The sequence below is a fragment of the Microcaecilia unicolor genome, chromosome 6 (genome assembly GCF_901765095.1).
Source record: "Microcaecilia unicolor chromosome 6, aMicUni1.1, whole genome shotgun sequence".
In the NCBI taxonomy this organism is placed as follows: domain Eukaryota; kingdom Metazoa; phylum Chordata; class Amphibia; order Gymnophiona; family Siphonopidae; genus Microcaecilia; species Microcaecilia unicolor.
The window spans coordinates 67,791,659-67,818,785 of NC_044036.1; the positions used below are offsets into that span (position 1 = coordinate 67,791,659).

General features: G+C 43.3%; 1 protein-coding gene across 5 annotated transcripts in view; it reads right to left on the minus strand.

The window, feature by feature from the left end:
* The window catches only part of KYAT3 (kynurenine aminotransferase 3), a 133,550-nt gene that overhangs the window by 97,597 nt on the left and 8,826 nt on the right, over positions 1-27,127 (minus strand). For 3 of the 5 annotated variants that reach the window (XM_030206117.1, XM_030206116.1, XM_030206130.1), the window contains exons 2-3: positions 21,713-21,768; positions 560-647 (exon numbers count right to left, since the gene is read on the minus strand). In XM_030206117.1, the coding sequence (XP_030061977.1) occupies positions 560-647; positions 21,713-21,768 (144 nt within the window). The remainder of the gene's footprint in view (positions 1-559; positions 648-21,712; positions 21,769-27,127) is intronic. The other 2 variants (XM_030206123.1, XM_030206127.1) reach the window with 1 other exon arrangement.

The window sequence follows — 27,127 nt, forward strand, 5'->3', positions numbered from 1 at the left end:
TAGATGTTTCAGTAGTATTATGCTGATATCGCATTATATCTCTGTAATTTGAATTTCAGTGCTGTTAAATGTATATATTTTTGATACTGTTTCATGGAAGTCCTATTAATAGGTTTTAATTTGCTGTTCTCAAGTTTACCTCATTTAGATCTGTTTTTACCAAGATGCAGTGCTACGCACCAAGGGCCCTTTTACCACAGTGCGTAAAAGGCAGAAAAAAATTAATGGCTGTGCAGTAAGTACACACTTGCCATGCAGCCATTTCCTGGTAGAGCCCTTACCGCCTTCTATCTAGGAGGCGGTAAGGGCTCCTGCACTAACTCGGCGGCAACTGGACTGCGCATGGCACTGCCCGATTACTGCCGGTAAGCTCCCGGCACTAAAAATAGAAAACAATTTCCTGTTGCGCCAGAAATGGTGCACAGTGTGGGCTGGAGGTAGTGCTGGATTGGCTCTACCACAGTGTTCTAAAAGGGCCCCTTATTGTATTTATGTTTATATTTGGTAATTTTTACTATTATGCTGTTTACAAAATTGTAAGTTTTATGTTAAACTGTACCTGCTGTACACCGCCTTGGGTGAATCTTCTTCATAAATGCGGTTAATAAATCCCAATAAATAAATAACGCGGATACAGAGAGATAATTCTACAAAGTACAAAATACAGTCAATCAGGATAATCTATTCATACATCAATCCAATTATTCTAAGGTCTAATTACCACCTGTTTCTTTTCTAGATCTAACAGAAATGTTTCCAATGAAGGTGGATCATAGAAAACATATCTAGAAAGCTAGTCACTTCTAGCGTTATTACATGAGCCTCAGACACTGTTTCTCATTAACTGAGTAGCTCTAGTAACATCAGGGAAAATAAGGACATTATAACCACAAGATTTTTCATTTTTCTTAGAGAAATAAGAGGGGAATTCATCAAGCAGTGTTAGAGCTTTATTGCGCATTAAGGGAATTATCACGCGCAAAATGCTAAGAAGCCTATTTAATACCTACAGGCTTCTTTGCATTTAGTGTATGTTAATTCTGTTAATGCACATTAAGGCCCTAACGCTGCTTGATGAATTCTGCCCTAAAGCTTCAATATCCTTATTTTATCCTCTCCAGAGTTTAGAGTGACAAGGAGAATTGCCCTAGTATTAATTATATCTTGCAATGTTTCCAAAAATTCTGTTAATTTTAATGAGTCCAACTCTTCTGTCTCCCCCTGCTTTCTTTGGAAATACTGTACATAGTAACAATTCAGGAAAATCATAGAATCTGCCTCTTCAATATGCAATATTTCCTTTAAGTACTTCCTCAGAAAAATATCAGGAGCTAGTAACCTATGGTGATAGCTAAAAATTTGGGCTTGTTGAATTTTCCTTAACATATTTCCAAATTGTCTAAGTGTCTGTTGGTAGAAAGATTATCTTTAATAGTGGATGTACTAACACCCTGTAGAATTTTATCTGTGAAGCTGCATGAACTTGATTTTTACCCATAGTCTGAATCGAGTTCAGTTTGTTAAGAGAAGTCACATAACTGTGGAAAACAGGATTGCAACCAGTTCTTTCTTCTGGTCATGACTCGCCATATATCTATCAAAGAAAGATCTTTAATAGCTTCAATTTCTATTTGTGAAATTTCAGGACATTTCACCACAGTCGAAGGAGCCTGACTGAAAGTGGAGTCACAAACACAGGCCTGGCAAAATCCATTGCTTATTTATAGGATAAGCAGCATAAAATATATTGTACTGTTTTGGGATCTTGCCAGGTACTTGTAACCTGGATTGGCCACTGTTGGAAACAGGAAGCTGGGCATGATGGACCTTCAGTCTGTCCCAGTATGGCAATGCTTATGTTCTTATCCAGCTACCAAGTATAGCTTTTTATGATTAAGAGTCCTCTCCCAGGGTCTATGAATGCTGCCTTCAGAGCATTTCCAGTCCACCTGAGGAACAAAGATCCAACTCAGCAGAGAATCAGGCAGGCACCTTTCATATGGCAGAATACACTGCAATTAAGCTGGCAAAAAAATTTTAATTCTAATAAACTTGTGTACTCATTGTGTTTAATAGTTTTAGAATGATTAGAGTGACTCCTGGCACCATAAGTGGTGAAATTTACATGGCTTCATGAACAGTCAGATCTGCAGAAGGATCCAAAACCAGATCTGACCAGAGTTACCAGACATCTGGGTTTTCCCTGACATGTTCTCTTTTTTTAAGAGCATTCCAGGGAGGGCACTCTTTTGGAAAGCTCTGCCTACAGAGCTGCCAAACGAGTGGGAGAGCAGGCAGGAAACAGTGTGCTATTCAGCTGTCCAGGAAATACCTGACCAATAGGTGATGGAGGCAGCGGCAAAGAATAGACCCATTTCCATCTGTCCCTTTGGCCACTGGTTTCCAGTTAGCACAGAGTCACCATTAGGGAAAGCAGCAACCTACAGAACCCACCTATTCAATCTCTCATTATGAATGGATCACGAGTGGGACATGGAGAAATTGAGCATGAGCACGCCACAACCCAAAGGGAAGTATAAACGGAGGATGTCACATTTAATTTCATTTCATTATCTCTAGCGCTTACTGTACTTCATCTCCTAGGGTTAGACTATAAATAATCAGTGTCCCATATATAGTGGATGTGGAGTATATTGAATGATATGCAACTAGGGCACGGACGTGGGCATTGGTATAACTTAGACATATATATACTATACTGTAACACTTATGTGTGCATATATGTTTGAATTTGATGTTCAAGGTTTGTAAAAAAACTGTTCAATAGTGATTGAGGTCCAGGTTGACTTGGTTGTATGTGCATATGCTATATAAGGAGGTGGAACATTTAATGTGCTATGATGGTTCCCTCAGTGACACTATCGCATATTCCTTTTGGGATATAATGGTTGGAATGGATATGGACTGAGCACATTAATATAAATTTCACTTTATGTATCTCTGTATTGAGATGGCAATTTGAGAATAATTGGTTTAAATTCTGAGATTTAGTAGTGAGTTAAAATTTAATGCCAAGAAGTGTAGAGTGATGCACTTGGGGTGCAGAAACCCAAAAGAGAGATACCGAATAAGACGGGAGAAATTAGGAAGCTCGACTCAGGAGAGAGACCTTGGAGTGTTGATGTCAGAGGATATGAAGGTGAAGAAACAATGTGACAAGGTGAAGGATGCTAGGCTGCATAGAGAGGGGTATAACCAGCAGAAGAAAGGAGGTGTTGATGTCCCTCCACAAGTCATTGGTGAGGCCCCACTTGGAGTATTGTGTTCAGTTTTGGAGGCCATATCTTGCTAAAGATGTAAAAGACTGGAAGCGGTGCAAAGAAAAGTTACAAAAATTGTATGGGATTTGTGTTGCAAACCATACAAGGAGAGACTTGCCGACCTGAACATGTATACCTTGGAGGAAAGGAGAAACAGGGGTGACATGATACAGGCGTTCAAATATTTGAACCTTTTCTGGAGACAGGAAGGTGGTAGAACTAGAGGATATGAATTAAGGTTAAAGGGGAGGCGTTCAAATATTTGAACCTTTTCTGGAGACAGGAAGGTGGTAGAACTAGAGGATATGAATTAAGGTTAAAGGGGAGCAGACTCAGGAGTAATGCCAGGAAGTATTTTTTCATGGAAAGGGTGGTAGATACTTGGAATGCCCTCCTGCGGGATGTGGTGGAGATGAAAACGGTAATGGAATTCAAACGTGCATGGGATAAACACAAAGTAATCCTGTTTAGAAGGAATGGATCTACGGAATCTTAGCAGAGATTAGGTGGTGACGCCAGTAATTGGGAAGCAAAACCAGTGCTGGGCAGACTGCTAAGGTCTGTGCCCTGATCATTACTGAATAGATATGGATGGGCTGGTGTGTTTAAGGGGCTTTGACGTTAGCTTCAGAACTTTTAGTACAAGAACAGTGCTGGGCAGACTTCTATGGTCTGTGCCCTGAGAATGACAAGGAGAAATCAAAAGGGTATACATATAAAGTATCACATACCATGTAAAATGAGTTTATCTTGTTGGGCAGACTGGATGAACCGTTCAGGTCATTTACTATATTACAATAGTGTAGGATTCAAACTCAGGTTGTGGGTAGAGTAGTCAAGAGACATAACAATTGCACCACAAGGCCAGTTTGATTGCCGAAGACTTCTAAGTATGATGGAATCAAAATACATTTTAGAATTTATATGCAATTCAAATCACACCATTATCTATATTCTTAATGGTTTTGAACAATTCTTTCCAGACAGCTCATTTGCTAAAGCTATCTAGTAGTGGTCAGACAGGAGCCAGGTACCTTTAATTTCTACCTCTACAGTCAATCAAAGCATATTATGTAAAGCAGCTTCCTCCAAAGAAGCGTCCAGTCCTGCCCAGAACAGATTTAGGTCACAATTATTCTATCTAAAATAAAAGAGAGCGTATAAGATCAGGGCACATAAATAAATAAAGGCTTATTATGAAAATATAAATAAAAAATTATCACACTGAAGTCCATGTAATGAATTATAGATTTAGAAAATATAATTCTATGTTGCCCTTAGAGCAGATGATGTTTAATATACTGTAGAAAATACCATCATATGCTGAGAAAGATTCAGAAGGGTCTTAGACATTTAGGGGTTCTTTTACTAAGGATTTGAAGCATACTGATACTCTCCGGCCAGGGGCAGACTAACAGGGATCTGGGCCCCTGGGCAAAAAGGGTTATTGGGCCCCCGCCACCACCCCCACCTTTGTTTCCAGCCCCCCCCCCCCCCCCCGAACAGTACGGCCACCTGGTGGTCTAGTGGCCTCTTCAGGAGATAGGAAATGACTCCATTCTTTCCTGCCTGTCGCTGCTCTACCCGGCACCAACGCTTCTTCTTAATGGCTGCTGAGACTTCCTATGGCAGTCTCACGTGTCTCAGCAACCATTTTGAATATGTGGCAGTACTGGACAGAGCAGCGCAGCAGACAGGAAAGAGTAGGGTTCTTTCCTGCCCCGAAAAGGCCACTAGACCACCAGGGCCCTTCAAAGTATGACCAGGGAGGGCCCACCAAGGCTCAGGAACCTTTTCTGGAGACAGGAAGGTGGTAGAACTAGAGGACATGAATTGAGGTTGAAGGGGTGCATACTCAGGAGTAATGTCAGAAAGAATTTTTTTCACAGAAAGGTTGGTAGATATGTGGAATGGCCGAGGGAGGTGGTGGAGATGAAAGCGGTAATGAAATTCAAGCATGCGTGGGATAAACACAAAGGAATTCTGTTTAGAAGGAATGGATCTACGGAATCATAGCAGAGATTGGGTGGTGACACTGGTAATTGGAGAGTAAAACCAGTGCTGGGCGGACTTCTACTGTCTGTGCCCTGAGAAAGGTAGGGACAAATCAAACTCGGGTATACATATAAAGTGTCACATACTATGTAAAATGAGTTTATCTTGTTGGGCAGACTGGATGGACCGTTCAGGTCTTTATCTGTCGTCATTTACGTGGAGGGGCATAATTGAACGTCGCCGGCGCAACAGCTGGCCGGAACCATATTATCGAAAAAGATGGCCAGTCATCTTTTTTTTCGATAATACGGTTTAGCCCGGCCAAATGCCAGAGTTCACTGGGTTTGAGATGGCCGGTTTTGTTTTTCAGCGATAATGGGAAAAAATGCCGGTGATCTCAAACCCGGCGAAATCCAAGGCATTTGGTCATGGGAGGAGCCAGCATTTGTAGTGCACTGGTCCCCCTCACATGCCAGGACACCATCCGGGCACCCTAGGGGGCACTTCTAAAAATAAAAAAAAAATACACAAATAGCTCCCAGGTGCATAGCTCCCTTACCTTGGGTGCTGAGCCCCCCCAAATCCCCCCAAACCCACTCCCCACAACTCTACACCATTACCATAGCCCTTATAGGGTGAAGGGGGCACCTACATGTGGGTACAGTGGGTTTCGGGGGGGTTTGGAGGGCTCATCAATTAGCACCACAAGTGTAACAGGTGGGGGGGGGGATGAACCTGGGTCTGCCTGCCTGAAGTGCACTGCACCCATTAAAAACTGCTCCAGGGACTTGCATACTGCTGTCAGGGAGCTGGGTATGACATTTGAGGCTGGCATACAGGCTGGCAAAAAAAGATTTTTATTTTTTTAGTGTGGGAGGGGGTTGGTGACCACTGGGGGAGTATGAGGAGGTCATCCCCCATTCCCTCCGGTGGTCATCTGGTGAGTTGGGGCACCTTTTTGAGGCATGGTCGTGAAAATAAAAGGACCAAGTAAACCCGGTGAAATACTGATGAACGCCACTTCTTTTTTTCCCATTATCTGCGAAAGCTGGCCATCTGGTAGCCACGCCCATGCCCCGCCTTCGCTATGCCGCCGACACGCCCCCTTGAACTTTCACCTCGGCGACGGGAAAGCGGCGATGGTGTCAAAAAAGCAGCTTTCAATTATACCGATTTTGCCGCTTTTGACAGATCGCCGGCCATCTCCCGATTTATGTCGGAAGATGGCCGGTGATCACTTTCGAAAATAAGCCTGTATGTTACTATGTTTGAAGATCGGTTTGTTATACGGCTAAAAGTCTGTGTGTATGCTTACAGGGTGTTAAATGATGGTGTAAGTACCTGTGTTAGAGTAGGCATATCACTGTATTTGCGTTTTTGAAACATTAATCCACATGTGTAGTTTCCAACCATATCCTGAAAATGTCACTGGGAACTCCTCTTTTCAGTGCTGCTAAAAAGTGTGAATACTTTTAGAAAGCTTAAAAATCCACTTATGCCGATTCAGCCAATCTACCCTTGTAGTTCTTTAGAATATGGACACAGATCCTGACTAGGCCTTTGAAATTTGCCCCTAAAAGCCTATGATATTATTACCATTTGTATAAATCCAATGCACTAACACTGCTGAACAATTTAATATTTCTTAGGATGAGAATTAATGATTGACTGCTGCTTATTGAAATCTGTTTTTATGCAAATTTGTTTTTGTCTTAAGGTTTATGTACAAATTTGTGAGTGTATGCTGTTATCCACTCAGAATTGTAGATGATGCAGGGTAGAAATTTTATACATAAATTTATTTATTTATTTATTTATAAATGCCCCTGTATAAGTCGTTGGTGAGGCCCCACCTGTACATAAGTACATAAGTACATAAGTAGTGCCATACTGGGAAAGACCAAAGGTCCATCTAGCCCAGCATCCTGTCACCGACAGTGGCCAATCCAGGTCAAGGGCACCTGGCACGCTCCCCAAACGTAAAAACATTCCAGACAAGTTATACCTAAAAATGAGGAATTTTTCCAGTCCATTTAATAGCGGTCTATGGACTTGTCCTTTAGGAATCTATCTAACCCCTTTTTAAACTCCGTCAAGCTAACCGCCCGTACCACGTTCTCCGGCAACGAATTCCAGAGTCTAATTACACGTTGGGTGAAGAAAAATTTTCTCCGATTCGTTTTAAATTTACCACACTGTAGCTTCAACTCATGCCCTCTAGTCCTAGTATTTTGGATAGCGTGAACAGTCGCTTCACATCCACCCGATCCATTCCACTCATTATTTTATACACTTCTATCATATCTCCCCTCAGCCGTCTCTTCTCCAAGCTGAAAAGCCCTAGCCTTCTCAGCCTCTCTTCATAGGAAAGTCGTCCCATCCCCACTATCATTTTCGTCGCCCTTCGCTGTACCTTTTCCAATTCTACTATATCTTTTTTGAGATACGGAGACCAGTACTGAACACAATACTCCAGGTGCGGTCGCACCATGGAGCGATACAACGGCATTATAACATCCGCACACCTGGACTCCATACCCTTCCTAATAACACCCAACATTCTATTCGCTTTCCTAGCCGCAGCAGCACACTGAGCAGAAGGTTCAGCGTATCATCGACGACGACACCCAGATCCCTTTCTTGATCCGTAACTCCTAACGCGGAACCTTGCAAGACGTAGCTATAATTCGGGTTCCTCTTACCCACATGCATCACTTTGCACTTGTCAACATTGAACTTCATCTGCCACTTGCACGCCCATTCTCCCAGTCTCGCAAGGTCCTCCTGTAATCGTTCACATTCCTCCTGCGACTTGACGACCCTGAATAATTTTGTGTCATCGGCGAATTTAATTACCTCACTAGTTATTCCCATCTCTAGGTCATTTATAAATACATTAAAAAGCAACGGACCCAGCACAGACCCCTGCGGGACCCCACTAACTACCCTCCTCCACTGAGAATACTGGCCACGCAATCCTACTCTCTGCTTCCTATCTTTCAACCAGTTCTTAATCCATAATAATACCCTACCTCCGATTCCATGACTCTGCAATTTCTTCAGGAGTCTTTCGTGCGGCACTTTGTCAAACGCCTTCTGAAAATCCAGATATACAATATCAACCGGCTCCCCATTGTCCACATGTTTGCTTACCCCCTCAAAAAAATGCATTAGATTGGTGAGGCAAGACTTCCCTTCACTAAATCCGTGCTGACTTTGTCTCATCAGTCCATGTTTTTGTATATGCTCTGCAATTTTATTCTTAATAATAGCCTCCACCATCTTGCCCGGCACCGACGTCAGACTCACCGGTCTATAATTTCCCGGATCTCCTCTGGAACCTTTCTTAAAAATCGGAAGTAACATTGGCTACCCTCCAGTCTTCCGGTATTACACTCGATTTTAGGGACAGATTGCATATTTCTAACAGTAGCTCCGCAAGTTCATTTTTTAGTTCTATTAATACTCTGGGATGAATACCATCAGGTCCCGGTGATTTACTACTCTTCAGCTTGCTGAACTGACCCATTACATCCTCCAAGGTTACAGAGAATTTGTTTAGTTTCTCCGACTCCCCCGCTTCAAATATTCTTTCCGGCACCGGTGTCCCCCCCAAATCCTCCTCGGTGAAGACCGAAGCAAAGAATTCATTTAATTTCTCCGCTACGGCTTTGTCCTCCTTGATCGCCCCTTTAACACCATTTTCGTCCAGCGGCCCAACCGACTCTTTGGCCGGTTTCCTGCTTTTAATGTATCTAAAAAAGTTTTTACTATGTATTTTTGCTTCCAACGCTAATTTCTTCTCAAAGTCCTTTTTTGCCCTCCTTATCTCCGCTTTGCATTTGGCTTGGCATTCCTTATGATCTATCCTGTTACTTTCAGTTGGTTCTCTTCTCCACTTTCTGAAGGATTGTTTTTTGGCTCTAATGATTTCCTTTATCTTACTGTTTAGCCACGCCGGCTGACGTTTAGTCTTTTTTCCCTTTTTTCTAATACGTGGAATATATTTGTCCCTGAACCTCCAGGATGGTGTTTTAAACAGCATCCACGCCTGATGCAAGTTTTTTACTCTGCGAGCTGCTCCTTTCAGTCTTTTTTTCACCATTTTTCTCATTTTGTCGTAATCACCTTTTCTATAGTTAAACGCTAGCGTACTTGATTTCCTAGTTTCACTTCCTTCAATGCCAATATCAAAACCGATCATACTATGATCACTGTTATCAAGCGGCCCTCGTATCGTTACCCCCTGCACTAGATCATGAGCACCACTAAGGACTAAGTCTAGTATTTTTCCTTCTCTTGTCGGCTCCTGAACTAGCTGTTCCATGAAGCTGTCCTTGATTTCATCAAGAAATCTTATGTCCCTTGCGTGTACAGATGTTACATTAACCCAGTCTATATGCGGGTAATTGAAATCCCCCATTATTATTGTGTTGCCCAGTTTGTTTGCGTCCCTGATTTCCTTTAACATTTCCGCATCCGTCTGTTCGTCCTGGCCAGGCGGACGGTAGTACACTCCTATCACTATCCTTTTCCCCTTTGCACATGGAATTTCAATCCACAGTGATTCCAAGGAGTGTTTTGCTTCCTGCAGAATTTTCAATCTATTTGATTCAAGGCTCTCGTTAATATACAATGCTACCCCTCCACCAATCCGATTCACCCTATCACTACGATATAATTTGTACCCCGGTATGACAGTGTCCCACTGGTTATCCTCCTTCCACCAGGTCTCAGAGATGCCTATTATATCTAATTTTTCATTTAGTGCAATATATTCTAACTCCCCCATCTTATTTCTTAGGCTCCTGGCATTCGCATATAGACATTTCAACTATGTTTGTTGTTCCTAAGTACATCATGCTTAGTACTTGACAGTATTAATTGGCAATCTTTTGTCTGATTTTTGTTATTTAAAGATACCCGATCTACTACAATCTCTTTTGCAACCTCACTATCAGGATACTCTATCTTCCTGTTATGGTGATATCTTTGAAAGATACCTTATCCCGAACCATGCTCTTTTGAGCGACTGTCGGCCTTCCCCCCCATTTCTAGTTTAAAAGCTGCTCTATCTCCTTCTTAAACGCCGATGCCAGCAGCCTGGTCCCACTCTGGTTAAGATGGAGCCCATCCTTTCGAAATAGGCTCCCCCTTCCCCAGAATGTTGCCCAGTTCCTAACAAATCTAAAGCCCTCCTCCCTGCACCATCGTCTCATCCACGCATTGAGACTCTGGAGCTCTGCCTGTCTCTTGGGCCCTGCGCGTGGCACAGGTAGCATTTCAGAAAATGCTACCCTGGAGGATCTGGATTTCAGCTTTCTACCTAAGAGCCTAAATTTTGCTCTGGAGTATTGTGTTCAGTTTTGGAGGCCGTATCTTGCTAAGGATGTAAAAAGAATTGAAGCGGTGCAAAGAAAAGCTGATTTGTGTTACAAGACGTATGAGGAGAGACTTGCTGACCTGAACATGTATACCCTAAAGGAAAGGAGAAACAGGGGTGATATGATAGAGACATTCAAATATTTGAAAGGTATTAATCCGCAAACTAACCTTTTCCGTAGATGGGAAGGCGGTAGAACTAGAGGACATGGAATGAGATTGAAGGAGGGCAGACTCAAGAAAAATGTCAGGAAGTATTTTTTCATGGAGAGAGTGGTGGATACTTGGAATGCCTTCCCGCGGGAGGTGGTGGAGATGAAAACGGTAACAGAATTCAAAAATGCGTGGGATAAACATAAAGGAATCCTGTTCAGAAGGAATGGATCCTCAGAAGCTTAGCGGAGAATGGGTGGCAGAGCCGGTGGTGGGAGGCGGGGCTAGTGCTGGGCAGACTTCTACGGTCTGTGCCCTGAAAATGGCAGATACAAATCAAGGTAAGGTATACACAAAAAGTAGCACATATGAGTTTATCTTGTTGGGCAGACTGGATGGACCGTGCAGGTCTTTCTCTGCTGTCATCTACTATGTTACTATGTTAAATAAAGAGCAAGATGGCTCAGTGCTAATGCAGTGAGGTCTGAGCTTGGCAAACATATTAGATACACTGGACACTTGGCTAGCCAGGAAAGGAAACATCATAGAAAGAAATGAAGGAGCAGCCTGCACCCTCTGTTGGCAGGGCCTCGAAGAGATTGAGCCGGGCCCAGGGCAGGGCTGCTGCCGCTGCCGCTGCCGCTGCCACCCCCTCCCCCCAGGATCGTCGCTGCTGCCACCCCCCCCCCCCCCCCCCCCCCACACACACACACCCTGCCAGAACTAGAAATACCTTTGCTGACAGGGATTCCGAGGCCCAGCCAGCAGAATAAGTCTTCCTCCAGCCTGCTCTTCATTCTGCTGCAATTGCCTGCCCTGCCCTACCCTTGCGGCTGCTTTTTCTCTCACATCACGCATGCTCAGTTTCAAAACTGAGCATGTGCGGCCTGAGGGGGAAAAGCAGGCAATTTGGCAGAATAAAGAGCAGCACTGGAGGAAGGGTTCTTCTGCTGGCGGGGCCTGGGGGACCCCTGACAGCCAAACCAGAGGCCCTGGCCCGAAGCCCTGCTGTGTCCGCTCCTCCCCAGCCTCCAAGGGGGGCCCAGCGCTAGAGTTTTCTTTAGGAGGAGGAGAGAGAGACACTGGTACTGGCGCCGGGCCCAGGGAACTTTGCCCCCTCCCTCTCGGCGGCCCTGCCTGTAGGTTATTCAGAGACTGAATGTCATGGGATGCAGGATAACTATGGACACCTTAGGAGCCAGAGCACCTCAAATACTGAGTATACTCCTTGACTGTGTCCAGGGAGAGGTCATTTCCATTGTGTTTAGCTCCCCTAATCATTTTGAAAAATTGGCTCTTAAGGCAGATACACTTTCTGTGAGGAAGGGAAAGAATGATAGGTTAAAACTGAACTTCAGTACAAAGTTGGTTGAGTTGACTGCTGGACTTTCTAGGACTCAGAATTATAGGCGTTCGCTTTTGGAAAGCAGATGAAGACAGTGAAAACAGAGCAATAGTTTTCACAGATGAACCAGTAAAGCTGATACGTTTACAGGACAGTGAGAAGGATTTCATGCAGAAAGCCAAGTTGGAAAGGGCTGCATGTGCCTTATTAAAGCGCACACTCTTCTCAGTCTAGCAGCCAGGAGGTTATATTTAGAATAGAAAACCATGCCCAGGAGATATGAGCAATTTCCTTTACAGGCTTTGTAGCAGCTGGAGTCTTGATTTTGACTAAAAGCTTTATCTCAATAGGCAGAAAAGGATGTCATTTCAAACTGGATGGCAAAGCTCCCCCCCCCCCCCCCCCCACACTCTCCCCATGGCTATATAATTCAATTTTGTATAATTATTTTATCAGGATTTAAAGCTAACCAAAGTGGCAGGTGAGCGTGGCCTAAGCAAACCTGCATTGAGACCTGCATTCTTGCCAGGTCCATGCCTATAATTTCTCTGGGTAATATGTGTCCCTGCTGCTGCTTCCCCTTGTCCTCCCACAAGTTGCCTGCCTTGGTGACAAACTGTACCACACTGCCGTCTGCTGCCCTTTAGCCACATTGCCAGTACTTCTGTTGACAGGCTATTACATGCATCTACCACCCTCTCAATAAAGAATAAGCTGAGTCAAAACCGACACAGCACATGTTTATCGAGAGGATGCCAGTTGTTTCCTAGAGACTCTACACAAGCACAGAAATACTCTAAATAGGATTTGTACACAGCTCCAAGCAAAATATTTCCTCTGATAGCAAAAGGCAGTGGGGAAATTTGGAGAGAAAATTTTATTTAGTAAAACTAGAGTATACACTTTACTAAAGGCTCCTTTTACAAGGCGGCTCCATAGCCACCGAGAGGAGGGGGCAGGGGGGCAAAGTTCTTCAGGCCCAGGCCTCCAGGGGGGGCCTGGGCTTCCAGGGGGCCCCGGAAGAGGGGTCTCCCTCTCCTGACGGGACCTGGGTGATCACGTCCCAACAGGAGCAGGAGAGAGAAAACTCCAGTGCCGGGCCCCCCTTGCATTGCCTGCCTAGAAGCTGCTGGGCCCTCAGGCCACGCATGCTCAGTTTTGAAACTGAGTATGTGCGACCTGAGGAAAGCAGCCACAGGGGCAGGCAATGCTGGGCAGAGGAAGGAGCCACGCTGCCTGCAGCTGGCGGGGCCAGCCAAGGTACTTCGGGAGGGAGGGGGCAGCGGCAGCAATGACGATTCTGTCCTGGCCTGGTGGCGGCGGTCCTGACCCGGGCCTGGCTCAGTCTCTCAGCAGCCCTGGGCGGCTCTACCAATTAGTGTGCACTGAATGTGAAGAAGCCTATTGCAATTGAATGGGTTTCTTCGTATTCATCACATGCTAATTGATAGTGCCGCTTCATAAAAGGAGCCCTGAGGGAGCATGCATATCCATCTTTTCTTTTTTTAGACATGCCCCAAAATGACAAGGTGAAAAGTGCATGCTCTAAGCATCACACAAAGGCATGTTCAATGGACAGAGTGGGTGATTGGGTGTGTGAATGACTGAGGCAGTCAGTGCATGGGAGACGGTGATACAGGGCTGGCTCAAGAGCCATCATCTGCTTTTCTGCCATCTTGGAGTTAGTTTTTCAGTATGAGCCACGCAAATATCAGGACTCATACTACGAGAATGGGCCCACAATAGAAAATACCTCAGTTGTTCAGTTGGGTTGATCTTGGTCTAATTTTAACATTCCCTCTTGGTGGTTTACTTCTAAGTACTTTTTCAGGATCTCATTTCCAATTTTCTGTTTCTTCCTGCTCCATGTTTTATTCCCTTCCTCCCCCTACATCTATCTCTGACACTGATCCTTTTGTTTCATAATTTTTCTCATCTACCTATAGCTAGATTTCATTCTTCATTGTCTCCCCTCCAGCCTTTAGTCTCCCTCTTTTCCCCTTTCACTTGCTTACCAGCTTTCCATTTCCTACCCTTACTTCCCTAGTCTTCCCATTCACCTAGCCTCCTATCCCCCCTCATCCTTCACTCACTTTCTACCACTCTCTGTACTTATTCCTGGATCAAGTATGTTCCTCTGCCTCTCATCCTCTTACAAGCACCAGCTACTTCATAAAAATGTAAGAATTGTCATACTAGGTCAGACCAAAAGGTCCATCTAGACCAATCTAGGTCAGAAGTAGGTTGACATGATCCCAAAAAGTAGCAACCTTCCATGCTACTTACCCCTAGTGATAAACAGTGGGTTTCCCCAGTTCTACCCATAGGCTTTTATTTCTCAAAATTTGTCCAAACATTTTTTTGAACCCAGCTACACTAACTGCTTATACCACATCCTCCAGCTTCAAGTTCCAGAGCTTAACTATGCATGATGGGGCCATTTTACTAAGATGTGGTAAGCACTAACGTGTGCTTACCGCAGGGTAAAAAGCATTACCAAAAGGCACACTCGGACGTCCTGTGTTAGTTTTAGGATCAGCATGAGCTTCCACGCGCTAAAAAATAGAATATATTTCTTAGCCCTTGGGGCATGTCTGGGACGGTGAGTAGTCGTGTTCTGCAGTAATCAGTGCAGTTACATAGCTGTGCACTAAGCAATTAGCATGTGCTTAGCGTGTGAGCCCTTACCGCCTAGAAAATAAGTGTCAGTAAGGGCTCACACACTAATGGCCACATGCTAATGGAGAAATTTGAGTGTAGACACTATTGGGAATAATGGAAAATGGGGCCATTTTACTGCTGTGCTAAAAATGGCTTCAGCAAGTGAGAAAGACTTGCGCTGGGGATAGTGCTGGCCGCTTTTAAGAGCAGCTTAGTAAAAAGGCCTCTAAATGGAAAACTGTTTTTCCAATTTGTTTAAATAGACTACTTAGAGGGGCATTTTCGAAAGGGACATCCAAGTTGCAATTTGGACGTCCTTGCAAAAGGGTGAAATCCAGGGGTGGGGAAACCCGTATTTTCGAAATAAGATGGACGTCCATTTTTTGTTTCGAAAATACCGTCAGAGACGTCCAAATCATGGACGTTTCTGACTTTCGGCAATTTTCGAAACCATGTCAAAAATGGCCAAATGCAAGCCATTTGGTCGTGGGAGGAGCCAGCATTTGTAGTGCACTGATCCCCCTGACATGCCAGGACACCACCTGGGCACCCTAGGGGGCACTGCAGTGGACTTCATAAATTGCTCCTAGGAACATAGCTCCCTTACCTTGTGTGCTGAGCCCCCCAAAACCCACTACCCACAACTGTACACCACTACCATAGCCCTTACAGATGAAGGGGGGCACCTATATATGGGTACGGTGGGTTTTGGAGAGCTTGCTGTTCCCTCCACAAATGTAACAGGTGGGGGGGGGTGTATGGGCCTGCCTGAAGTGCACTGCAGTACCCACTAAATCTGCTCTAGGGACCTGCATGCGCTGCCATGGACCTGAGTATGACATCTGAGGCTGGCATGACATATTTTTAAAGATTTTTTTTGAGGGTGGGAGGGGGTTATTGACCACTGGGGGAGTAATGGGAGCAGGGCCGGTCTTAGGCCGAGGCGACCGAGGCGGCCGCATAGGGCCCCGCGCTTAGGGGGGCCCCGCGCGGCGCGCCTCAGTCAGCCTTGACCTAGTTCTGCCCGGGGATCGCCGCCGCTCGTCCAAACTGCCCACCCTCTTCTCTCCCCCACGATCGATCCCTTTCCTTTTTTGCTTTTAAATTTTACCTCCAGTCCAGCAGCGTCAGTGAAAGCGCTCCCAGTAAAAGCGCTTCTCTTCGCTGTGTCCCGCCTTCTTCTGACGTCATAACGTCAGAAGAAGGTGGGACACAGCGAAGAGAAGCGCTTTTACTGGGAGCGCTTTCACTGACGCTGCCAGACTGGAGGTAAATTTAAAAGCAAAAAAGGAAAGGGATCGATCGTGGGGGAGAGAAGAGGGCAGGCAGGGGAAAGAGGGACATGGATGGGATGGCAGGGCTCAGGGAGAGAGGGGAATTGCTGGATACATGGGTGAATGGAGGGGGGCAGGGGAGAGAGGAACAGATGGGAGGGCAGGGCCCAGGGAGAGGAGAAATTGCTGCAAATGGAGGGGAAGGGAGAGGGGAGAATTACTGGATGTGGATGGAGGAGGGAAGGGCAGAGAGGGCCAAGGATGGACTTGGATGGGATGGCAGGACCCAGGGAGAGGAGAAATTGCTGGAAATGGAGGGGAGGGGAGAGAGGAGAATTGCTGGATGTGGATGGAGGAGGGAAGGGCAGAGAGGGCCAAGGATGGACTTGGATGGGATGGCAGGGCCCAGGGAGAGGAGAAATTGCTGGAAATGGAGGGGAGGGGAGAGAGGAGAATTGCTGGATGTGGATGGAGGAGGGAAGGGCAGAGAGGGCCAAGGATGGACTTGGATGGGATGGCAGGGCCCAGGGAGAGGAGAAATTGCTGGAAATGGAGGGAGGGGAGAGAGGAGAATTGCTGGATGTGGATGGAGGAGGGAAGGGCAGAGAGGGCCAAGGATGGACATGGATGGGATGGCAGGGCCCAGAGAGAGGAGAAATTGCTGGAAATGGAGGGGGGGGGGGAGAGAGAGGAGAATTGCTGGATGTGGATGGAGGAGGGAAGGGCAGAGAGGGCCAAGGATGGACTTGGATGGGATGGCAGGGCCCAGGGAGAGGAGAAATTGCTGGAAATGGAGTGGAGGGGAGAGAGGAGAAATGCTGGATGTGAATGGAGGGAAAATTGTTGAATTTAAGGGCTGGATCGGAACACTTTGAAGGCAGATGCTGAAACTGGAGAAAGGATAGGGACAGGGGGCTACAGATGGTAGACAGAACACATAAGGACACAGGAGGATGGTGGACATGGTGAGAGAAAAAATATCAAACGGAAAGAAGACACTGCATAAAACAGAAGACACTGGGACCAAAGCGAATAGAAAAACTAAATGATCAGACAACAAAGGTAGAAAAAAAAGTATTTTATTCAGAATTTATTAATTGGAATATGTCAGCTTTTAGAAATGTGCATCTGTGATATTTTGCATGTAAGTTTCAATTTTTCTAGTATTGCTGCATGCTGAGTCTGACTTCTTGAGGTAACTTTCCATTCAGTATTTTGCCTTCATATTTGTTGTGGCATGTGTTTTTCATGTGTGATCAAGGTACAGTATCCTGCTAGCGTGTAGTATTTGCAGCCCTTTTTTTTTTCACAAGGTAGTGTATTGGTGTTTTAGAGCCTGGTGTAATTACAGTTCTGCCTTTCCATGCATAAGGTTGTAGCTCGTCCTGTCCTTGGAAATAGTGCTGTTATGGTTTGGTAAGGTTCTGACTGTGATTTTGCACAAGTTTGTGTATAGTGTTTTGCAGTGGAGACATTGTGTGTCCGCACCTCTGACCCCCCGGGGTTATGAGATTTGGAACTACTAATTGTGGACTTGAACTGAATAATTTCTTGGGAGGGGGGGTTTCATGATAGCATTGTGCTTATTATTTCAATCAGTTTTTCTGTACAATTTTAGCTTCATTTGTCTTTATTTTAAATTTCATAAATAGAAAATTTTCTAAAAATTGAATAATCTTATCAATGGGTGGGGCGGGGCGGGGCTAGGATAGGGGCGGGGCTAGGATGGGGCCCCACCAAATTGGTCTGCATAGGGCCCCGCACTTGCTAAGACCGGCCCTGAATGGGAGGTCATCCCCGATTCTCTCCGGTGGTCATCTGGTCATTTCAGGCACCTTTTTGTGCCTTAGTCGTAAGAAAAACAGGTCCGGGTGAAAACGTCCAAGTGTTCGTCATGGACATCCTTTCTTTTTTCGATTATAGGTCAAAGACATTCAAGTGTTAGGCACGCCCAAGTCCCGCTTTTGCTATGCCTTCGGCACGCCCCCTTGAACTTTGGCCATCCTTGCGATGGAGAGCAGTTGGAGACGTCCTAAATCGGGTTTCGATTATACCGATTTGGACGTCCCTGGGAAAAGGATGTCCATCTTCTGATTTTTGTCGAAAGATGGATGTCCTTCTCTTTCGAAAATGAGCCCATTAGTAATTTCACAGTATGTCTCCTACTCTTTTTTCCTTTTCAAAAAAGTAAACAATCGATTCACATTTACCCATTCCACTCCATTCAAGATTTTATAGATCGTTATCATATCTTCCCTTACCATGCCTTTTCCAAGCTGAAAAGTCCCAACCTCCCTAGCCTTTCTTCATCTTCTTAATCCACTATCATTCTATCTCTTTAATTATTTTAGTCACCCTTTTCTGTACCTTTTGTATGTTGTAATTCTAGTATATTTTTTTGAAGATGCGATGACCAGAATTGCAAACAGTACTCAAGGTGTGGTCACACCATAGAGCAATCTAGAGGCATTTTGATATTCTTTGGTTATATTTTCTATTCCCTTCCTAATGCTTTTTTGGCTGCTGTTGCACACTGAACAGAAGATTTCAACATGTTGTCTGTGATAGCACCTAGATCCTTTTCCTGTGTGATGAGTAGAGAATGACATGGGGGCAAAGTTTGTCCCCGTCCCCGTCCTGTCCCTATGTGTTCTGTCTCCGCCCCCGCCCCGTCTCCACAGGTTCTATCCCTGTCCCTACTCCATCCCCATGGGCTCTGTCCTCATCTGCAGAAGCCTTGAACAATTATGATTTTATATTTAAATCTTTTTATTAAAGTATAAAAAGGAACAATATGCTGTGCAACTATTGTGTATAAATTACAAATAGAGAACAATAATAACAATGAGCAGCTATAATAACCCTCCTTCCCACCACCACCCTCTACCCTTCCAACACCAACAATAGGTGATTTCTACTACACCAAGGAATCCTAATTCACACTGTTAAAATGTCCAGGGGTATAAAATACAACCCGTTCTGTATGCCCTAGAGGGGAGAAATATGCCCTATGAAGCACTGTGGATGAATAAGAAGTAAACAACAATCTCAGGATTCAGTCTAGCTCTCCTGTCTTCCATAGTCCCTCCTGCAAAAGAAGATGTCTTCTTAGAAGATGTGCTGGTAGCAGGATGTACAGGATCTCCCACACAAATTTTGCTAGTTGTAGCCAGCATGTTTACTTATTTTTCCAAAACATCAAAATATCGTTGTCTGCATCACTCAAACATAAATAACAATCTAGTTCATTAACAGGCTTCAAAGTAGAAAATGACATGGGAACAAAGTTTGTCCCCATCCCCGTAGGCTCTGTCCCCATCCCCGCCCCGTCCCCATGGGATCTGTCACTGTCCCGTTCCCGCCCCGTCCCCTTCCCCGCTGTTATTGTGGGTCCCCTTTCCCATGTCATTCTCTAGTGGTGATTCCTAATGTAGAACCTAGCATCATGTAGCCATAATTTGGGTTATTCTTTCCTATGTACATCACATTGCACTGTCCACATTAAATTTAATCTGTTATTTGAATGCCCAGTCTTCTAGCCTCTCAAGACCCTCCTTCAATTTCTCAGAATTCACATGTGATATAAGACATTTGGATTGTTTTTGATTAGAAAGTTTGCATATTACACAGTTATTTGTTGATCATGACAGCTTTATGTAGGTTACAGTCTTAAAGTCAGTAAGTTTCTGTGGTTACAAAAGGATTCCTTATAAATCCTGTTTCCTAGCGATCTAACTTTCATGTCCTGATTCATAGTTTTGTGTAATCTGTAAATTTGATTGCCTCACTCATTCCTTTTTCCTGATTATATATAAATATATTAAAAAGCACCGTTCCAGTACAGATCCCTTTGGTACTCCACTATCCACCTTCTTTTATTGAAATAATTGGCCATTTAACCCTACGTTCTGTTTTCTGTCTTTTAACCAGCTCCCAATTCAAAACCTCCTATCCAATATTTGTTTTATTTCCTCAGGAAGCTCTCATGAGGGACTGTCAAAGGCTTTCTGAAAATCTGTCAACTGCCTCACTTTTATCCACGTATATTTATACTTCTCAAAAATTGTAGCATAATGAGGCAAGACTTCCCTTCCCTAAATCATGTTGGTTCACTACTACTGCTTATCATTTCTATAGCACTACTAGACATACGCAGCACTGTACACTTGAAAATGAAGAGGCAGTCCCTGTTCGAAAGAGCTTACAATCTAATCAGGACAAACAGGACAAATAAGGGATAAGGGAACTACTAAGGTTCAGTCCCTTTAAACAATCAGCCTTATTTTCGAAAGTGATGGGCGCCCAGATTTCGACCCAAATTGGGAGATGGGCACCCATCTTGCAAAGGCGCCCAAATCGGTATAATCGAAAGCCGATTTTAGGCGCCTGCAACTGCACTCCATCGCGGGAACGAACAAAGTTGATGGGGGCGTGTCGGAGGCATGGTGAAGGAGCAGAGATGGGCGCCTTCGGCCGATAATCGAAAAAAATGGCCATTTTTAGCGAGAATTTAGGTCACTTTTTTTTTACCCTTTTTTTTTCACGAACAAGTCCCAAAAAAGTGCCCTAAATGACCAGATGACCACCAGAGGGAATTGGGGATGACCACCCCTGACTCCCCCAGTGGTCACAAACCCCCTCCCACCAAAAAAAAAGCAACTTTAACTACTTTTCTTTCCAGCCTGTATGCCAGCCTCAAATGCCATACCCAGCTCCATCACAGCAGTATGCAGATCCCTGGAGCAGTTGTTAGTGGATGCAGTGGACTTCAGGCAGGTGGACCCAGGCCCACCCCCCACCTGTTACACTTGTGGTGGTTAATGTTGAGCCCTCCAAAAAAAAACCAAACCCACTGTACCCACATCTAGGTGCCCCCCTTCAGCCATAAGTGCTATGGTAATGCTGTTGAGTTGTGGGCAGTGGGATTTGGGGGGGATTTGGGGGGGCTCAGCACCCAAGGGAAGGGAGCTATGGACTTGGGAGGTATTTTACTTTTTTTTTGTTTTACTTGTTACAAGTGCCCCCTAGGGTGCCCGGTTGGTGTCCTGGCATGTGAGGGGGAGCAGTGCACTACGAATCCAGGCCCCTTCCACGACCCAATGCCTTGGATTTGTTCGTTTTTGAGCTGGGCGCCTTCGTTTTCCATTATTGCTGAAAAACGAAACCACCCAGCTCAAATCCGCATATATCCGATGCATTTGCCCAGCACAAACTGTATTATCGAAAAAAAGATGGCCGCCCATTTTTTTCAAAAATACGGTCACATACCCGTTCTCGGACACAGACGCCCATGGAGATGGGCGTTCGCGTTCGATTATGCCCCTCCACATCTATCTATGTATTTAGTAATTTTGTTCTTTATAATACTTTCTACCATTTTGCCTGGCACTGACATCAGGCTCACTGGTCTCTAATTTCCTGGAAGGTTACCTTCGAAAGCTAATCAAAAGATATATTAAGTTAGTCCAATAAAAAAGGTATCTTCTTATTTTCTTTTCTCTGTTTCAATTTATTTCTATTTATTACCTTGATCACTCAAAAACTCTTTAAAAAATTAGCATTATGTTGACCACCCTGCAATATACAAGTGTAAAACAGTTAAAACAAACAGAGAGGCTTACCCAGCTGGTGTAAAATTCAAAAATCAGCTTGGCTGGTGCAGTTGTGAAAACAAGCACTGAAAAAGGACAGAAACACCACAAATGATCAAATCAGCCATACTAAGTTTAAAAAGGTAAAACCATTAAAACAACTCAGTATACTTACATATTCTGGGATCAATCTCTCATAAAAACACTGTGAATGCAGTTATCAACAAATTTGCTGTGTCAACCTAACTTATATGTCTGCTGATATCATCCATATGTAATGTATGTAAAGAGTTACCTTAAAACAAACCAGTTTAAAACATGAAATACTTCATCCAAAATCAATAAAATCATGTAAATGAAGTGCAGAACTAAAAGCAGCTTGAGAGCATCCCTAGAACTAAAAAAAAAGACAGTGTTTACATCCATTGAAGATCATTAAAATAATAAACAATAAAAATGAAAAATGAATATCCTAAGATGTTAGGCTTTTAAGATATTATTTTTTCACAGCGATTTTAGTTGTTATGGATCCTAGAAACAGACATAGATTTCAAGGAATCAGTAATTATTGAATTCCAATTAACAAGCATATCTGAAAAATTGGAATTTTTAAAAGACAATCTTGAACAAGGGTCCAAAATAACTCTAAATAACCTCTCTCTTAGATATAACCTTAGTATTAGAAACTGATATAGGTTTAGATAAAAAAAAATATTCAAATTAAAATGGAATTGATTGTCAATTCACTGAGGATACAAGATTCAAAGGATAAAATGCGTGCAGTATTATAGAATGCGGGGGATGCACGCCTAATTTATGCACGAGGATTTGCACCAGGTTTCAGCAGGGACAAATCAGCACACCCAAATTTGTGTGCGGATCACAGTGCTATGCGCTATTCTATAAACAGTGACCAACTTGGAGCGCCGTTTATAGAAAAGCACTCAATGCGCATTTTTTCCAGTGACCAAATTTGGGTGCCATTTACTGAATCCAGTCCTATGTAAAATATACACATTTACAGACAGCACATATTTTAATCATTTATATGCATATTTGGCACGTATAATAAATGTTAACGCCTTCTTTATAGAATCGCTCCTTATTTCATCAGAAAATGCTGGTCACTTTCACCCAACAGCACATAAACAACCCACAAACAAGTGCACCCAATTAAATTCTCCTCTTTCCTGCAAAATAAAAATCCAGTTATACCAGGCCAAGAAATAAATTAAAACCAACAGGATAGCAGAAGAATTCAGAATAATGAAACGTATATCATATGAAGACAACATCTTGGCAGAAACAATGATACATCTGTATCAATCTATTTATCAATTAAATAAGAAAAAAGGGGAAAGAGGATAATATAAGACCATCATATCGGTAAATTTGTACAATTAATTCTATGTCATTTTCCATCTAACAGGCCATCCTGTAATTAAATCAGATCAAATTATCCAGTTACTCTATTATTTATACACAATGCAAAAGATATTCTAGTTTATCCCCTCCCTGTGGGGTCCTTCAAATCCTTTCTAATCCCACAATATTAAACTTTCCTTGCTTTCCCCCAAAGCATTTTAAAATTAATTGCCATTGTTGAGCTTCTTCTAATTATTCTTAACAGATCAAAGCTATCGTTTTTGAACACGTGCAAATAGCAGCTCTTATAGGTGTAAATCTCACTACCAAACAAAATCAACTGAAAACAAATTGGTCCACTGTGTCCTAATCATGGGTCTAATTTACCCCCCTGTTTACTAAGCCGTGCGGCAACTGTGACACAGCACAGCAATACCAACGCAGCGTGGCTTAGTAAACGGGGGGGGGGGGGGTAATATCACTAGAGGCACTGAAGAAAAACTATCCTCCGAATTCTATAAAAGTCGCTAAAAGTTGTGCGTGCAAATTTGGGTATGTGCCCAATTTGTGCGCACAATTTAATTGAGCTAATTAGCACTGATAATTGGCTTAAAAAAAACAATTATTGGCAATAATTTTACATGCGAGTTCATAAAGTGGGCACAGAAATGGGTCATGGGCAGATCGGGGACATTCCTAATATTTATGCACATTGTTATAGAATGAGGGGGATACACGCCTAAATTAGGAACATACATTTGCACCACGTTTATGTGCAAATGGCCATGTCTAAAGTTAACTGCAATTTCTGGGCATAAGTTCTATCCTATAAACCGCACCTAACTTTAAGCGTGGTTTACAGAACAGTGCTTTTTCGGTGCCAATGTTTTTGGCACCATAAATAGAATTCACCCCTATATACAGAAATTGTTTTGCTTGGGAAGCTTTTTAGGTCCACAATTGAGACGTGGAGGGGCATTTTCGATATGACGTCTAAGTCTGATTTTGGACGTTTTGCACAAAACGTCCAAAATTCAAATAGGAAAGAAGGTAATTTTCAAAAAAGAAAAACATCTTTTTTTTCCCAAAAATACTATTTTGAAGAAGGTTTTGTGATTTGGATGTTTTGTTTTTTTGGTCCATTAAAAAAAACCCAAAACCAAAAACAAAACCCAGGTGCAAAACGTAGAGATTCATGCTATTGGGATGTAGGAGGAGCCAGCATTTTTAGTAGACTGTCTCCCCAGACATACCAGGAGAGCAATGGGGCACCCTGTGCACTTCATAAAAATGCTCCCAGGTACACATCTCACCTTTGCTCCCTTATCTTGTCCCCTGAGTCCTCCAAAACCCACTGTACACCACTACAATAACCCTTATGGGTGAAGGGGGCACCTATATGTGGGGACAATAGGGTTTTGGTGACCTTGGGAGAGGTCACAGTTTCTACCACAAGTATGACAGGTAGAGGGCGATAAAGACATGGGTCCCCCACTGTGTACTGCACTGACCACTACACTACTCCAGGGACTTGCACGCTGCTCTAATAGACCTGACTTTAACATTTGCAGCTATCATAGAGGCTGGTAAGTCATATTTTTATACACATTCTTTGGGGGGTTGGAGGGGGGTCAGTGATCACTTGGGGGGTATTGGGGGGTCACCCCCGACTCCCTCCTGTGGTCATCTGGTCATTTAGGGCACCTTTTTTGTGCATTATTATTTACTGCTGTAATTGCTCATGTTTGATCTATTCTTACTGTACACCGCCTTGAGTGAATTCCTTCAAAAGGGCGGTAAATAAATCCTAATAAATAAATTATTCATTCTGAAAACAGGTCTAGAACAAAGTGTGTTGGTTTTAATCCTGGATGTTTTTGTTTTGTTCCATTATGGCTGTAAAACATCCAAGTGTTAGGCACTCCCTAATCCCGCCTTCAAAACATGTCCAACATGCCCCCTTATGATTTGAACACACTTCTGATGGACTTAATAGAAAAATGCCTAAAAATAGGTTTCAAAAATACTGATTTGGATGTTTTTGTGAGAAAAACATCCAAATGCAACTTTATGCCACTTTTTAGATGTTTTCCTGTTTCGAAAATGAGCCCCACTGAGTCCTGAATACTAAAAATGACATTGGTAAGAGCTCATTTGTCAATTAAATTGCACATGCAAATTGGGTACGCACCCACGCTTTCACGCAATTTTGAGCACCATATATAGAATTAGGGTGTTTATCCCCTGGGAAATTTTCTTAAAGTTTGGGTGAAAGGGAAATTAGGGTTAAATAAATGGATAATTTCTGTGTCTATTAAAATATAGCTTAGCAGCAAAACTTTCCGTTACTGTTTAATAAAGATAGTAAAACATTTTTTAAAATCTATTCCCTGGTTACAGAGTCCAAAGTTTTGCCTTCATTTTACAATACCTGTTTACAAGTTGGAAAATCAACTTTGACCAACTGCTTCTGAGCAGTGTGTCTAATTAGGACTTCTGGGCACACTCTGACTGCATGCCCAAGAGCAAGAAGGATAACTGAAATAGACATGCTATGTCTGTAACTCAAGGCTGAAGACCTTAAGCTTGCTGCAGTTCTATAATTGCCCATGTACATTTTGGAATGCCCACAAAATGCCCATTTCCCTACCCATATCTATGCCCTTTTTTGCCTGCACGCTTTAGAACGTAGGCGCACTGTGTTACGGAACACGCTTTGCGAGTTGTGTGCCTAAAATCTAATTATTGTCAATTAGTGCTCATTATTGCTTGTGCTATTAAATACGTTGATTGGCTTAAGCTAATTAAGTTACGCGAATTGTTATAGAATACGCTTGGATTTCAGCACGGATCTACAGGCGCTCTATATAGAATCCAGGGGTATATGAGGAACACTGACTGAGAGACTTGGAGCTAGTCTATACAGAGGGCAGTTGGCAGTTAGCCTGTTAGACTGAGAGACAGACACATTTGATGATTGTTATTTCACTAGCCAACATGTAGTACCTCTGAGTATCACTGAGGGTCTAGAGCCCTCAGGGCTCATAAAGGAACTGCACTATGAATATTTGCCGTACTGAGTAAGAACCAGTACTGGATAGCATCTTAACTTCAACTAAGATAGTTCCAGAGAAGAGCTGTGTGCATTCCAGCTTCGTTGCACATAGACTGAAGACACAGTGGAGCTGGAGGCCTATCTATATGGCTGGAAAACTTCAGCTTGGAGTCCGAGAGGGAAAGGAGAGACCTGCCACACAGAAAGAGCCAAAGAACTCCAGGCAGCCTACAGAGTGAGGTCAGTTCAATATCAATATCATTTTATTGTTTATATATCAGGGTGTACCCCAAGGTTCCGCCTTGTCAGCGGTACTTTTTAATCTGTTTATGGTATCTTTGGGAAAAGTACAGCAGGAACTACATGTGTTCTACAGATTGTACGCTGATGATATACAATTTTTTTTTTCTTCTTGAAAAAGACATTAATGATCCAACTCGAAAACTGGAGGAATGTTTTGATAAAATTTTGGATTGGATGTCCCGAATAAACTGAATTTGTCCAAAACTGAGACCATGTATGTTGGTAGAACTTTAGACCAAGGTTTGCCTCTAATTTTAGAAAACCGAGGGGCAAAACTGACTGTTAAAACCTATGTTCGAAGTCTCTGAGTTCTATTGGATGAGTATTTGTCTATGCAAAAGCAAATTGATTATGTTATTTCAACTGCCTTTTTCAAACTTCAGGTACTGAGTAAATTGAAAGGTATGATTCCACCACCGGATTTTAGAATGATTGTGCAGAGTTTGGTTCCAACGAAAATTGATTATTGTAATTCTTTGTATTTAACAATGTCTTCTGCTATATTCCAGGCTCTGCGGGTCATCCAGAATGTGGCTGCACAGTTAAATACAGGAGTATCAAAAGCAGCGCATATTACCCCAGTATTAAAACATCTACATTGGCTACCAGTTATGTACCATCTTACATTTAAAGTTCTTGTTTTGATTTACGAGCTCATCTATGCAAATGTTCCTGCATATTTTGTGAATGTTTTGAAGTTGTATCGCCCTATTTGATCTTTA